This window comes from Elephas maximus, chromosome 3 (assembly GCF_024166365.1).
Source record: "Elephas maximus indicus isolate mEleMax1 chromosome 3, mEleMax1 primary haplotype, whole genome shotgun sequence".
Taxonomy (NCBI): Eukaryota; Metazoa; Chordata; class Mammalia; order Proboscidea; family Elephantidae; genus Elephas; species Elephas maximus.
In genome coordinates, this window is record NC_064821.1 from 196,120,767 (window position 1) to 196,136,622 (window position 15,856).

The window sequence follows — 15,856 nt, forward strand, 5'->3', positions numbered from 1 at the left end:
TTGCTTGTGATATTAATGATATTGTTCTATAATTTCCACATTCAGTTGGATCACTTTTCTTGGGAATAGGCATAAATATGGATCTCTTCCAGTCAGTTGGCCAGGAAGCTGTCTTCCATATTTCTTGGCATAGATGAGTGAGCACCTCCAGCGCTGCATCTGTTTGTTGAAACATCTCAATTTATATTCCATCAATTCCTGAAGCCTTGTTTTTCCCCAATGCCTTCGGAGCAGCTTGGACTTCTTCCTTCAGCACCATCGGTTCTTGATCATATGCCGCCTCTTGAAATGGTTGAATATTGACTAATTCTTTTTGGTATAATGACTTTGTGTATTCCTTCCACCTTCTTTTGATATTTCCTGCATCGTTTAATATTTTCACCAAGGAATCCTTCACTATTGCAACTCGAGGCTTGAATTTTTTCTTCAGTTCTTTCAGCTTGAGAAATGCCAAGCTTGTTCTTCCCTTTTGGTTTTCCATCTCCAGCTGTTTGCACATGTCATTATAATACTTTACATTGTCTTCTTGAGAGGCCCTTTGAAATCTTCTGTTCAGTTCTTTTACTTCATCAATTCTTCCTTTCGCTTTAGCTGCTCAGCATTCGAGAGCAAGTCTCAGAGTCTCCCCAACATCCATCTTAGTCTTTTCTTTCTTTCCTGTCTTTTTAGTGACCTCTTGCTTTCTTCATGGATGATGTCCTTCATGTCATTCCACAACTCGTCTGGTCTTCGATCACTAGTGTTCAATGCGTCAAATCTATTCTTGAGAAGGTCTCTAAATTCAGGTGGAATATACTCAAGTTCATATTTTGGCTCTTGTGGACTTGCTCTGATTTTCTTCAGTTTCAGCTTGAACTTGCATAGAAGCAACTGATGGTCTGTTCCACAGTTGGCCCCTGGCCTTGTTCTGACTGATGATATTGAGCTTTTCCATTGCCTCTTTAAACAGATGTAGTCAATTTGAATTCTGTGTTCCATCTGGCGAGGTCCATGTGTATAGTCGCCGTTTATGTTGGTGAAAGAAGGTATTTGCAAAGAAGAAGTTGTTGGTCTTGCAAAATTCTATCATTCGATCTCCGGCATTGTTTCTATCACCAAGGCCATATTTTAATTGGGGGCTGGTGTCAGTGTTCTTCTAGAAACCCTGGTGGCACAGTGGTTAAGAACACAACTGCTAACCAAAATGTGGGCAGTTTGAATCCACCAGCTGCTCCTTGGAAACCCTATGGGGGCACTCCTGCTCCATCCTATAGGGTCACTATGAGTTGTAATCAACTCTTCAGCAACAGGTTTGGTGTTTTGGTTTGTGGTACAGTGGTTAAGCACTCAGTTGCTAACTGAAAGGTCAGTGGTTTGAACCCATCAGTTGCCCCTTGGAAGAAAGATGTGGCAACCAGCTTCTGTAAAGATTAACAGCACTTGAAACCCTGTGGGGCAGTTCTGCTCTGTCCTATAGGGTCACTATGAGTTGAAATCGGCTTGATGGCAGTGGGTTTGGTTTAGTCCTTTGTTGGATATATGGATTGCAAATATTTTCACCTAACTCTTTTAAAGGCTGTCTTTTAATTAAAAAAAGATGTCTTCTTCATGGGATACAGTTTATTGATCTTTTTCTTTATGGTTCATGTTATTTACTCATGTTTAAGAAAATGGTCATGAGATAGTCTCCTTTATCAGTGGTTCTCAGACTTGAGTGGGCATCAAAATCACCTGGAGGGCTTTAGCGAGCACAGATTTTTGGGCCCTTCCCCAGAGCTCCTGGTTCTTTAGGTTAGGGAGGTGGCCCAAGAATTTGCATTTCAACCAAGTTTCCTGTTGTGTGCTGATGCTGCTGGTCTGGGGATCACACTTTGAAAACAACTGTCCTATGTTATATTCTAGAAGCTTAATGATTTTATCTTTCACATTTGGATATAATTTTTTTATGCATAGAAAAGTACACTATATGCTATATACTAAGGCATTTGACTAACTTTAGATATGAACCATGCCTTACTGTTCTGACTTACATACAAATAGGACCTAAAGACAGACTTACGAATGGAACTCATTTGTGATCCAGGGACTGCCTGTAAATTCACTATTTTCCCCGTGTTTATGGAATCATGTTTTTCTTCTCTGTTTAGTGTCTAGTGATTTTTGATTGGATACTGAACATCGTGAATTTTCTGTTGTTGAGCTCTGGATTTAGTTGTATTCTTTCACAAAGTTTTGGACTTTGCTATGCCATGAAGTTGAGTTACTTGTGGACCAGTGACTTGTATCCTGGTCAATCTTTGTCCTGACTTGTGAAGTTTTGTTGTATGCATGGGCAGCATTGTTTTCAGCAACAGGCTTAATTGGAGTCCTATGTAAATTTCTAGAGCTCTTTCTCTACATGGATACCTTGTTTCTGGTATTTTTTTCTTACCAGTTACAGCTATCATAAAAAAAAAAAAAGACAACTATCATAAAAAATAGCCTCCCCAAACTCCAACTCTGTCTGTTCAACTCAGCATGTGTTCCATGTTCTGTTTGAATTTTCCTTTTCTCCAACTCAGCCATCTGGAAAATGCCTCTAGGCAGCAAGATGAAGCAGAACTAGGGCTCACTTTGTTTGTTTCCCTTTTCTAAGGCGTCATAGCCCTACACTGACTCTTGGCTAATATCTGAAAACAGTTTCATATATTTTGTCAAGTTTTCTAGTTGTTTACAGTGGTCGAAGAAGTCAAGTCTTAGTTACTTCATCATGGCAGAAAATGAAATTCTACTTAAACTATAGGTGAGTAATTATTGTCTGAAAAATGCTTTCCTTTAAAAAAAACTCACTTAAATTTTCATCCTTTCTGTAGCTTTTAAATCCTCCTCTTTCTGCACCATGTAGTACTAAACTCTTGTAGTTTGAGTCTTGAAGGGAGAAACATTTTGTTTTCTCAGTTAAGTGGAAATATACAGTTGAGGTTTTGGTGTACTCAGTGATTGCTGTGCTCACGCATCTAAAGAAACATGAAGCGTTGCTTATCACTATCTAGCGATGGCCACTTATACACAGGATACCTGCTACTTCATCATAGATGAAGACTAGAATGTGTGTGTGGGAGGGAGGGGGAGAAGATGGAAGACAGATAGAGATGGTGCAGTGGAAGAATTCAGAACTTTTGTGTTAAAAAAAGTTGATTTTTGTTTTTTTCAGACGGGAATTGTTGGACACAATGGAGGAAAAGGATGGATAAGAGAAATCTGTTGTACTAGCTTATGTGTATGTTTTGTTAAGAATTGAGATCAGGACCTTGTAAATTCATGTATTTTTATATTGTTTATTTTCTTTTGGTTTTTTCTTTCTAGTTTCTTTGTGCATCTCTTTATTAAATATTCTCAAAATTTCAATGGATTTTATTTTGGACTGTACTTATGGGTGGCTAGCAATATGTTCCTTATGGAAAGTCATTTTGATAATTTCCATTCCTTGAATGAATGGAAGATAATCTAGATTTCCTGTTGGGAATCTTGCCCCTTCCCTAAGAGGCATTACTTAGTTCTTGTGCATGAATTAATTATTCTAACCATTCATGGAAAAAGTGGGAATCTAAAATCTCTTACATGAAGTATTAAGGAAGCCAATTCAGGTTTCAAGAAGCTCACTGGAGTTCAGGCTGGTTTGTGGGCTCTTTGTGGATCTCTTGGAGCATGAAGTGATAAAAGGCAGGGTGAAGTCACATGGAAAGAGTCAACTGAAGCCCAAACAGTCCAGGACTCATAGTCTCCATCATCTAGAATAACTCAGGAAGGGTGTTTCAGTTTCTAGAATAGAAAGGTATGTGTATACATATGTGTTTATATATGTGGACGAGATGCAGTGGATTCTCCCTCTTAGATGATCTCTCTCTGTGGCTCTTCACTGATTCTAACTGATAACACAAATCCTTGATCTGCTAGAGTATATCCCAGAGCACCTGTCTACAATATATACCCTGTGGGTACACCAAGAATTTCCAAGGGATGTATAAGCATAGATAGTTTTAAGGGGTTCACTTTCCAAATTTTACATGTATTCTTCCCAAAAGTTAATGTATACAGGTAACTTTCTTGATGTTCCTAACTTCCCATGCCCATTTTCATAATTGGTTTTCCATGAAGAAAGACGTGTCTCTTATCCATCCAAAATCTTATTCTGGTTCATTACCATGATATGCTAAACTTCTGGGGTTCTAAACAAAAGGATAATTTCAAGTGTTTCTGATGGGTATGTGAAAGTGAATGCCCCTATTGGCATTCAAGTCCTTTTGCAAATTAATTGGTTCCCACTTCTTAAATTTTAACAAAATCAAAGCAAGATATAACAGTTTTCAGCTGGGAGGTCATTAAAATTAATTCTTGATGATACCTTATTGTGTGACTTTTGGGATATGACTCAGCTGGAGTTCAAGGAATTGTGTAACGCTGCTCTTTAAAATCCTTTCATTCCTATATATTATGTGAACACAGTATCTCTTTGCATTCGTCTTTATAAATTTTAAAAAGTTAGAAAAGAATTGGTGCTGAACCAAGCTTTCATCTAGCAATAAGTAATATCTATAAATACATGAACTAACTGAAAATAATCGCAACCAATCCACCTCATTAAGATATATATATTTCCAAAAAATTTTACTTTTACGTTTAATAATAACATTAAATTTTATAATACACCTTTGATATTTTGATTAACCCTGTATCAATAATAATAACTGCAATGATAACTCAATCTAGAAAAAAGCTTTTAACATATTAAACTTAGAGTTACAGGACATTAATTTTTTTTAAGTTTCAATTTATATGAGATTTTTCTTGAAGTATGATAAGGTGATTAATAAAAGACTTTCAAGCATGAAATATAATAAATTTTGGTAAAATTATGTGAAGGAAGTGAAATAGAAATATGAGTTTAAGATAAAAAATGAATGATGTAAAATTTCTTATTTAAAAAGTGTTTATTGCTATAATTTTTAAATGGATGATGGTGAATATTAAATGATCATATTTAGACTCCATTGGATATGTTGAAAAGAGTGACATAACAATTTTATTTTGAAGTGTCATTCTCTGTAACACACTCAAAATTTTTTTCTTTGGAACTACTCAAAGTTATAAGGAAATTTTCAGATGTCAATTTAGAAATATGTGATGAGGTTATCTTGCTTTTTGGGGGGCTTGCAAACAAAAATTTTGAAGATCACTTCCTTAGACATTTATCTAAAGGGTCTATAGATTTGCTGATAGTGAGTAACTCCCAGAGTGTTGGCATACTAGGAGTGAAGTACATGCATCACTTGTATTGTGGTATAATACCTGTTGCTGTCAAGTTAATCCCAACTCATAGCGACCCTGTAGGACAAAGTAGACCTGCCCCATAGCATTTCCAAGGAGCAGCTGGTGGATCTGAACTGCCTACCTTTTGGTTAACAGCCATAGCTCTTAACCACTGGCCCACCAGGGCTCCTGTGTGCATAATAGTACATACTATTATAATATAGGTAATAGAAGGTGTAACAGTCTTTGTCAGAGAGGGTGGGCTTTGTGGCAGATTGGTACAAACAGGAATTTGTTGCCTGGGTGAAAAAAAGCTCCAGTGCTTTTACTATTTCCCACTGATGCTGTTTTAGCTTTTGCCCAAAGGACTCTTCCCTAAGGCCAATGCATTCTTTGGTAATAATTGGGGGAAGGCATTACATGAAAATTGTCATCTCACCAGCCATCCAATTCTATAATATACCTATGACTCAAGAGCTCTCAAAATAGGCTTACACAACTCTTTCTAATGTCACACCTTATCCTTATCAGAAATAAGTATAATATAGATTCTAGAATGGTTTGTTGTTTTGATTAAAGGTTGGTTGATAAAAGAAGCCTTCACAAACAGAAATATTTTCTTTAAAGTTGTATTTTTCAGATGGATTAAAGTATAACTGACATAGAATAAACTGCACGCAGTTTAAGATATATAATTTAATAAATTTTGACATATGAGTACACCCGTGAAATCGTCACCAAAATCAAGATACCGAACATATCAATCATCCCCAAATTCCTGGTGCTCCCTTGTAAACCTCCTCTCTGACCCTTCTTCTCCCCTTCCACCATCCTCTGATCTGCATTCCGTCAGTATAGATTAGTTTGGGTTTTACAGAATTTTATATAGATATAATCATATAATATGTACTCTTTTTTTCTGGCTTTTTTCATCCAGTATAATAATTTTGAGATTCCTCCATGTTCTTGTATGTTTATTGTTACTGCAGTAAGGGAGAACCCTATCTTGAGAGAGTCTTGGAGAGGGGAGAACAAATTCGGGATATTTATCAAGTTTTGGAGTTGGTTTTAATGTGGGTCTTTCAATGCAGAGGCTTGATTTAGATTGGATAAGAACCACAATATAGTAGTTTAGGATTGTTGGGCACAGCAAGACAAGGATTTTGAGATGAATTTCGAAGAGTAAACAGTCACTTAATGAAATCTGTATTAGTTTTCTGTGGCTATAAAAAAAAAAAAAAGGGGTGGCTTAAAACAACAGACATCTATTCTCTCACAGTTTTGGAAGCTGAAGTCCAAGATCAAGGTTGTCCTCAAGGTCATGCTTTCTCAGAAGGCTCTAGCTCTGGGGAAGGATTATTTCTGGCCTCTTCTAGCTTCTGGTGGTCCCAGGCTTGCAGGGCAGTATAACTCCAGTCTCTGCCTCATCTTCGTGTCACTGTCATCCCTCTGTGTTTTATTGCATATTTATTTTTCTTTCTCCTCTCCTCTTTTAATAGGGATGGCAATTATATTTGGATTAGGGCCCAACTTACTCCAGTATGATTTCATGCCAACTAATAACATCTACAAAGATGTTATTTCCAAACAAGATCACATTCACAGTTACTGGGGGTTAGGACTTCAACATATCTTTTTTGGTAGACACAATTCAACCCATAGCAATATCTATTAAGGGCTGAACAGTTTGATGTTCATTTATGGGAATATATGAGGAAATTTCTGAAATAAACAAAGTTATTTATAACTTTTATCTTTTTGTCAGGCTAGGGTGTGTTAATTATATTGGTCTTCTCGAGAAGACCGAGTTTTTGACTTTGTTAATATTTATTGTTCGTCTTTTCAATTTCCCTGATTTATGCTCTTATGTAAATTGTTTCCTTCCTTTTACTTTGAATTTGCTTTAAAAAAAAAAAGCTTCTTTGTCATTGATTTTAATATTTTATTCTTTTCTAATGTAGCCATTTAAAGTTATAAATATCCTCCAAATATTACTTTATCTGCATCTTATAAATTTTAATATATTGCATTTTAATTTTCATTTGGACAGAAGTATTTCCTAATTTTTGCTGTGATTTTTTCTTAGTTTGTGGATTATTTAATTTCCAAATATTTGTGTTTAAAAATATGTTGTTATTATTTATTAATAATTTCATTTTGTTGTGATCAGAGAACATACTCTTGTACAGTTTCAATTCTTTTAAATTTATTTACTTTTTTTTTATGGCCTAGCCTATGGCTTATTTTGGTGATTATACTATGTGCACTTGAAAAGAATATATTTTCTGCAGAGGTTTTTTTTTTTATGTTGATTAGGTCCAGATGATTGTTTGTGTTTTTCAGATCTTCTATGTTTTTAATGATATAGAGGGGTGTGTTAAATTCTTTATGATTGTATAATATTCTATTTCTCCATTTAATTTAGTCAATTTTTACAGCAAACATTTTGAATATTTATATTAAGTCCACACACATTCATGGTTATTAGTCTTTCAGACGAATTGATCCATTTGTCATGAAATATCCTTCTTTATCTCTAGCAATGCTCTTTGTCCTAAAGTCTACTTTATCTGATCTAATAAAGCCACCTCAGCTTTTTAATGCTTAATGTTCGCATCATGTATGTTTTTGCCATCTAACCCACTAAAAAAAAAAAAATTTTTTTTTTTTTTTTTACCTACCTTCAAATAAGGAGCACTGGTGGTATAGCGGTTAAGTGCTCAGCTGCTAACTTAAAGTGTGGTGGTCTAAACCCAACAGCTGCTTTGCAGGAGAAAGATGTGGCAATCTGCTTCCATAAAGATTGTAGCCTTTGAAACCTTTGAAACCCTTTGGTCTTATAGGGTTGCTATGAGTTGGAATCAACTCAGTGGCAATCGCTTACCCTTGAACTACCTGTGGTTTTGAATTTAATGTGGGTTTTTTGTAAAAAGCATATAGACGTATCTAATATTTATATCTGTTCTGATAATCTCTTCCTTTTAATTAGTGTTTAATCCATTAACACTTAAGATAATTATAGATAAGTTAGATTTAGGTTTGTTAAAAAGCTCGAGAAAATATAGAAAAATACAGAGGGCTTTTCTGTTTTTGTTCCCCTGTTCCTTCTTCCTGTCTTCTTTTGAAATAATTGAATGTTTTTTAGAATTCAATTTTAATATTTCTACTGGCTTTTTCGTTAAGCCTCTTTTCATTTTTAGTGGCTCCTCTAGGGATTAAAAAAATATATCCTTAGCTTTTTATAGTTTACTTAGACTCAATATTGTGCTACTTCATCAAAAAATGTAGAAATTTTGTAACCTTATATGTCTATTTAATTCTTATATTTTTGATATAAATTACATCTAACGTGTTGTAAACCTTATATTTAAATAATCATATGTGTATTTTAACATATTTAACATTTTTGGAGCTCTTTATTTCTTTCTGAAAGTTAAGGTTTCCATATAGTTTCATTTCCCTTTAGCCTGAAAAATTTTCTATAGCATTTTTTGAGGTCCAAGTATGCATGAGAAAAATTATCTTAATTTTTAAAACCTGAAGTGTTTTTATTTTTACCTTTATTCTTCAAGAATATTTTTACTACTTGTGATTCTTTTTTTTTTTCCCCAGCACTTTCAAGATGTTGCACCATCTTTTGGCCTCTCTTGTTTGGGACTGGAAGTTGGTGATAATTAGAAGTTCTTTGTGTATACAATTGTGTGGATACTTTGAAGATATTCTCTATATCTTTGCTTTTAGCAGTTTGATGTTCATGTACCTAGGTATGGTTTTCTTTGCATTAATTGTGCTTAGAGTTTTCTTAGGTTCTTGAATCTATAAATTTATGTCTTTGAGCAGATCTGGGCACATAATAGTTATTCAATAAATATTTGTGGAATTAATAAATGTAAGATAGGGTACTTGTGGCTTCCTCTTTCTGCATTCTAACCATAACTTTTCAAAAAATTATTTTCTTTTTTAAGTTAGCCTGCAATAATTTGTTTCACTTGTAAATCAAGAAACAACAAAATAAATTACCAAGACATCTTTATGCAGATGATACTTCAAAAAGCACAAGCAAATATTTCACATCTTTTACAGTCATAGCACTATGAAAGAAAAGTATAAACCTGTCCACCAGAGAGCAGCTTGTGATAAGACAAGCATAAAGCATCCAAGCGGGACAAGAAGAAGGGAATCCTGAGTAGATGATTCCAGGACACATTATTAACTTCACCTCCCACAAGTTCTTACTAGTTTTTTTTATTATAAGCAATCAAAATTCTACAGCAGGGTCTTCTGTTTAAACTTTGTTTTTATTAACATGTGCTTTTTACCTAAATAAACCTGTATATGATTTTCATTTCACCATGTTGAGTTACCAGTAACACTTTCTGATGTCTTAAAAAAGCTTTATGTTGAAGATATCTTCCATAATATTGTAAATAATTAGAATAATCCATATATTCAACAAATATCCATTGATATTCACCAACCATTTGCCAGATACTGTATACTCACTCCTCACTTATTGATATGGTTATGCTCCAAAGACCAGGTCATTATGCAAAAATTGGCATTATGTGAAAATGAAGGGTGGCCACACCAGATCACAAAATGGAGAATGACTACATCATTACATAATGGCAAAATTACATCATTATATAACTGCTAAACCTCTGAGAATCATGGCTTAGCTAAGTGGACACATAACCTTAACCATTACAGCCAGCCTTATTCTTGCCTCACACCTCAGTGTTTTTTACTGCCAGACATATGTCATTAACGTGCAAAATAGTTGGATAGTAGATATTTTATTATTGTCATAAATGCAAAATGTTGGATAACAAGATAGTCGATAAGTGAGGAGTAGATGTATTAGATGTTAGGAATAAGGTACAATAGTTATAGATCTAACGTTCTGAGCCAACCACTGAAGTAAAAATTCTGAGTAGACAAAAAACAGTCAAGGGTAACCACTTTAGAAACAGTTGTTTTAATCAGGCTTGTTTTGTTCAGAGATTCAGTTTGTTATAATAAAACTCAGAACACCACAATCCGCAGTTACTGGTCTAAGTGTTTTTCTTGTCAACCACTGTGTATTCACAAGCATAGAAAGATGCTAGGTTTCAGGTGGTGCTAAGTGACTGTTTGGTGAGTTAATATAAATCGATAAAAATCAAACAGAGGGGATTTTTCTTTCTATGTTTCAATGTTCCTGTGGTCCTTGTGATGGCTGCTGGTTCTTCTCTACTAAATAATGGAGAATTCATGGTAGTTTATACTGTTTCACAGGGCAATAATAGAAGATTCTGAAAAAGAAAAAAAACAAATAAAGGAACCACTGAAAAGACAGAGATATGAATGTGGTGGGTGGGGGACCATATAGGAGAAGAGAGTATTTAGGAAACATGCAAAAGCAGAAGAGAAGGACAGAGTAACAGAAAAGAGCAGGGCGATACAAGTATTAGGTAGAGTTCTGGAGAACCATTGACTTTCACCCTCTTAGCGTATAAATGAGAAGCAATGGCCCTAGAGGTAAAGTGACTTTTCAGTGCTACATAAGACTTGTTCTGTAGCAGTTGAATTAACAGAAGTGAATAGGATGGATGCTGATGACAAGCAGAGAAACTGGAAGCCAGAGCTGGAGAGGAAACGAGACGCTGAATTGAATTTTGCGGGTTTTCTTTGTTGTAGACAGTGGCTAAAGGCAAGGTGTGTCTGTTGGAGAGAGAAGGAAGTTAGAAAGGAGATATTGTGGGATAGGTTTGTGGAAAACAAAGATCAAAGACCAGCTTTTCTGACAGAAAGAAATAACACCTGCAAATGAAATGCTGTTTCTCAGGTGGTGACAGTGAAGAAGGTAAGAACTCCGAAAGTTTCCTAGTTGCATGCAAGAGGGTTTGAGAATGTGTGTGTGGGTGTTTGTATGATATGCCTGGGTGCAAGATATACATGGAGAGTAAGAATGCCAAGCCAGTTCCATTCTGAGTATCCTTGTCTCCAGATCCCCGGGGCAGGCAAATGTCTGAAGAGATAAATATGACTTTCTCTTCCTCCAGATTTTGAGTTCTCCCTCTCTGGCACCTTTCTTTCTCCATTTTATCTTCTTCCCAGTGCCTTTCTTCTCTTCACCCTATCTGTACTTTTGCCACCCACAGCCTTCCAGGAGCCTGTCTCCTACCACATCATCCAGATATCATCTTATTACAACCATTTCTGGGAACAAAATCTGGGCTCTGGTTGGTTGGATGAGTTGCATATTCATAGTTGGGAGGGTAACTCTGGCACCATCATTTTCCTATGGCCCTGGTCGAAGGGCAGCTTCAGCAACAAGGAGTTGGTAGAATTGGAAATGGTATTCTGCATGTGCTTCGTTGGATCGACTCGGGAAGTTCACAACTATGACAGTCAATTTCAGCTTGAATGTGAGTTAAGTTACCTCTGAGGAACCTGGGTAAGGGAGGGGGTACGTGTCCCAATGTGTCTTTTATTCTTTTAGAAAACAGCCTCCACTCACCACTGAAAATCTTTCTTCACTCCCTCCACGATATAACTACAGTTACACACCTTTGGTCAGGGACAGGGGAGGGAGATCCTGGCTTTCCAAAAGCTTCAAGTCTTCTACTTACGAGTTCCTCTTTCATTGATTCCAGGCTTGCACTTTATTAACTTCCTTTAGTGATCTCCTGTGACCACTCTCTTCCCTGGTGTCCAAACAGATACTCTCAACTTGCTCACTCTTTGATCGACTCCTTAAAGTGTGATTTTCTTCCCCATTCAATCTCTTCTGCAGTCTCTGTCTATACTTTCATTGTAATCCATTACATTCTATTTAGATTGCTATAATCCCAAAGTCTCTCCCTCTAATCCTTCCCTTACTCTCTTGCCCACATCATTCACCTCACCTTCTTCAGACAATATGCCCCCTTTCTCATATCGTTCATCTTTTCTTCCACCTCCAACCTCCACCAATTCCCCTCTCTCTGAATCTCCAGCTAAACCAAACTTTGTTCCACCCTCTCACATTGCCCAAACATTTCCCTTCTGCTTCTATTACTTTTTCATACACTCATTGTATTTACTTTTTAAGTTTTTTTTTTTCCCCTCCAATTCACAACCCCCTTCCCCAGATTCCTTTGAAATACAGTTAGCAGCAGGCTGTGAGCTGCACTCTGGGGAAACCCCAACAGGATTTCTATGGGCAGCTTATAAAGGATCAGACTTCCTGAGCTTCCACAACACATCGTGGGTCCCATCTCCAGAAGGTGGAAGTAAGGCTCAGAATGTCTGCATATTAAACAGTACCAAGACATCAAGGAAGTAGTGCACGGGCTCATCAGTGACACCTGCCCACGTTTCATCTTGGGTCTCCGGGAGGCAGGGAAGGCCTATCTCCAGAGAGAAGGTCAGTCTTGCACAATGGCGTCACTAGGGAGATGCGGGTGGCGTGGACCACACTGGGTGACTCTGTCAGAGGAGATGACACCAAAATAACTGTCTATAAAATTCTTGTGCAGTGTTTCAGGAGAAACTTATTATTTTTTATAAATATATCCTTGTAGTTAAACAACAAAAACATTTTTCGTAAGCCCAGCTTACACGTATCAATATACCTACAAGGTTAAAAGCCTATGCTAATTTACTTTTTGGACCTTCTAATGTACTTGGTCAGAGCTGTCATTATTAGCCATTACAATGATGCTTTGAATCACGTGGTTTCGACTGCACACGCTATGAACACGTGCTGTTGTTTTTAGAGTCTCTGATTTTGTCACATTTTCTGTTTTAGCTACAATATTGTGATGATTAGTATTTATGAACCTATATAGATCACTTTTTTGATAATGAAATAGTAATTAAAGGAAAAGGAGAAAAAAAGGTTTCTCCTCATTTACTGATAATGTAACTAATAGTGTTCTAATTCAGTGCAGGAAGATTTTACAAAACAGGTTTGTTAGTATTCGTATAATCTAAGAAATATTACATTTAAGCAATTTACAACTACATTTATCACATATTATTTTATAATTAAAACTGATAATAAACATTACTAAGGAGTCTGTATGTTCTGGTACGGGAGGAGGTCCATGGGCCGGGGGTGACACCAACCCTACTGAGCCACTGGTTCTGCATCTTCTGTCAAAGAATTTTCTATTTTAAAATCACATCTTCCCACCATCTCCTTCAAATTCAGCATAGAAAAGAGGCAGGAAGAGGGGATAATGGGTGACAGATTTCCAGAGGTGGGAAAGACATATCTGTCTAAACTGATGTTGACATCCGAACCTCTAAATTTTGTGTTAGAGTCCTTACTTGAATATCTTTCTTGTTTTCTCCAGTGAAGCCTGAAGCCAGGCTGTCCAGTGGCACCACTCCTGGTCCTGGCCACGTGCTTCTGGTTTGTCATGTCTTTGGCTTCTACCTGAAGCCTACGTGGGTGATGTGGATGCGGGGGGAGCAGGAGCAGCCAGGCACTCAACGAGGTGATGTCCTGCCCAATGTTGATGGGACCTGGTATCTTCCCGTGTTCTTGAATGTGACAGTCATGGAGGCATCTGGCCTGTCTTGCCGGGTGAGAGACAGCAGTCTAGGTGACCAGGATATCATCCTCTACTGGGGTAAGAAAGAACTGTGCCCAAGGGTGGGAATGGGAGTAGGTGGTCTTCAAGTAGAGTGTAAGAACAAGATAAAATATTTGTTTTCTTAGGGATTCTGGGCCCAAAAGGGATAAAAATAGTTAATCCATGGAATAGAAGAGTTGAAAATGAGGAGCCCGTAGATGAAGGAATATGTTGAGGATTAGAGTGAACATTTTTCCCAGAAGTGGGAGGAGAGAAGAAACAGGAAAAAAGGAGGTTGTTGAGGCAGGCACTCAAATGGACAAAGGAAGGCTAGGGAAAAGTGGTTAAACAGGGGTTAAATGAGGTGGATTTGAAATGACACCTTTGTGTGCACCCAAAAACACAGAACATCACAACTCTGTGGCCTTGATCTTCTTGGCAGTGGCAGTGTCTCTGGTGCTTCTGATTGGATTTATGTTTTGGTTTAGGAAGCGCTGGTGAGTTTTTTGTATCCATCTTTCTTGCTTCTCCCTCAAAGTTGTTTCTCTATCCTCAGTTCTTCTCCTCCCAGTGTCCTCTCTTTTCCCTCACTTCTCACCTCCACCTATGCAGAGTGGCTTCTATCTCTGTTCTTATACAGGTCATATGGGTACCTACTGTGAGCCTTCTCATCACTCTTCTTCATTTGGAACAAGAAGCCAGCATCTCAGGAGCTCAGGATACACCTAAACACAGCGTGGTGATGACATTCTTTCAATTTTCCTTGTAAAACTTTTTATTTGTTTATTTCTGCTTAATGATCGGTTATCAACATAAGATAAATGTAATTTTGCAGGATTTGTTTTACTGGCCTGTGTTCTTGGGCTTTACAATTTAAGTTTTAATGGAATAAAATCGGGTCCTAGAAATCTCCATAAATTCCAGTATTAACCAATTACCAGGCCTATTTCAGAAGTCACTCTTATGAGAGACCTTCCCTGATTGATGCGTGGGAAGCAGGGTCTCCATCCTTGGCATTCCACTGAACTTTAATTGTATTTTGCTAAATGTATTCTTCCCTTCCAATCCTTTGTTGCAGTTGAGCCCCTTTTCCCCTTCTAATTTTTAAACTTTTTGAGAGCAAAGTCTATGTCTTCTTAATATATGCTTCTCTACTTAATCTATGTCTTACCTGCGTGTAATATAGTCTCAATAGAACTCTATCTTGAATTTAAACCAAATTCATAGTATCATTTTTTTCCTTTCTGATATTTTTGTCAAATTTGAGACATTTGATGCTCTTCTTGTTAAAACTCTTCTGACTTGCGCAAGAGACTTCACACTTGCCTAGTCCCCTGGTTTCTTCTTTGAGCCCCTAGATGAATAATTTCTTTGACAAGGATTAGCACAAAGCTGGTTCTTATGAGGCAGAAGTTAAAGATATCCCAAATGTCCAGCTTTTCCAAGCTGCTGTGCCACTCCAACATCTCTAACATCAACTACCTCCTCTCCCCTCAGTACTCTCCCTAGCTCGCTGCAATGCCTCACAGAACTCACTGACTATATAAAGGAAATTGCTTATGTGGTTGTGGAGGCCGGCAAGTCCCAAATTCATGAGTCAGACGTAGGCTTCTCCCAACCCACGTGGCTGCAGGAGCTGATGAGCGCAAACTGGCAGACCAGACCATAGGCTGCTGGCTCACAAGGCTGTTGAAGCTGGAAAATCGTGTCATACAATAGGCTACTGGCCCAGGGGGCTGTGCAGGTCTGCAAATCCCAAAATCAGCAGGTCAGATGGCAGGCCTTTGGGGAGGTCAATAGATCATGAGCTAGATGCAGGATCCAGATGCAGAGAGATAAAGTGTCCCCAGGATACACATGTATATCTTAGATGCAGGCCACACCCAGGAAAGGGTGTAACTTTAGTTAAGAGTGGGGCTTGAGTCATGCCCTCCTTCAAGGCTGTGACCCAAGACACATCTTAGACCAATGCTGTTTTATCAACATGTAGGGGTCAAGATCCACATCACATAATATGGAGGACAACCACACAATGCTGGGAT

The 15,856-nt window shown here is 37.3% G+C and overlaps 1 protein-coding gene across 1 annotated transcript; it reads left to right on the forward strand.

Annotated features, from left to right (window-relative positions):
• Positions 1–10,855: 10,855 nt before the first annotated feature.
• Positions 10,856–15,483, forward strand: LOC126071494 (T-cell surface glycoprotein CD1a-like). The gene is given in 8 exon segments (XM_049875684.1): positions 10,856–10,931; positions 11,096–11,113; positions 11,412–11,678; positions 12,384–12,548; positions 12,551–12,658; positions 13,593–13,871; positions 14,221–14,311; positions 15,312–15,483. Coding segments are annotated over 8 exon segments (1,176 nt in total).
• The last annotated feature ends 373 nt before the right edge of the window (positions 15,484–15,856 follow it).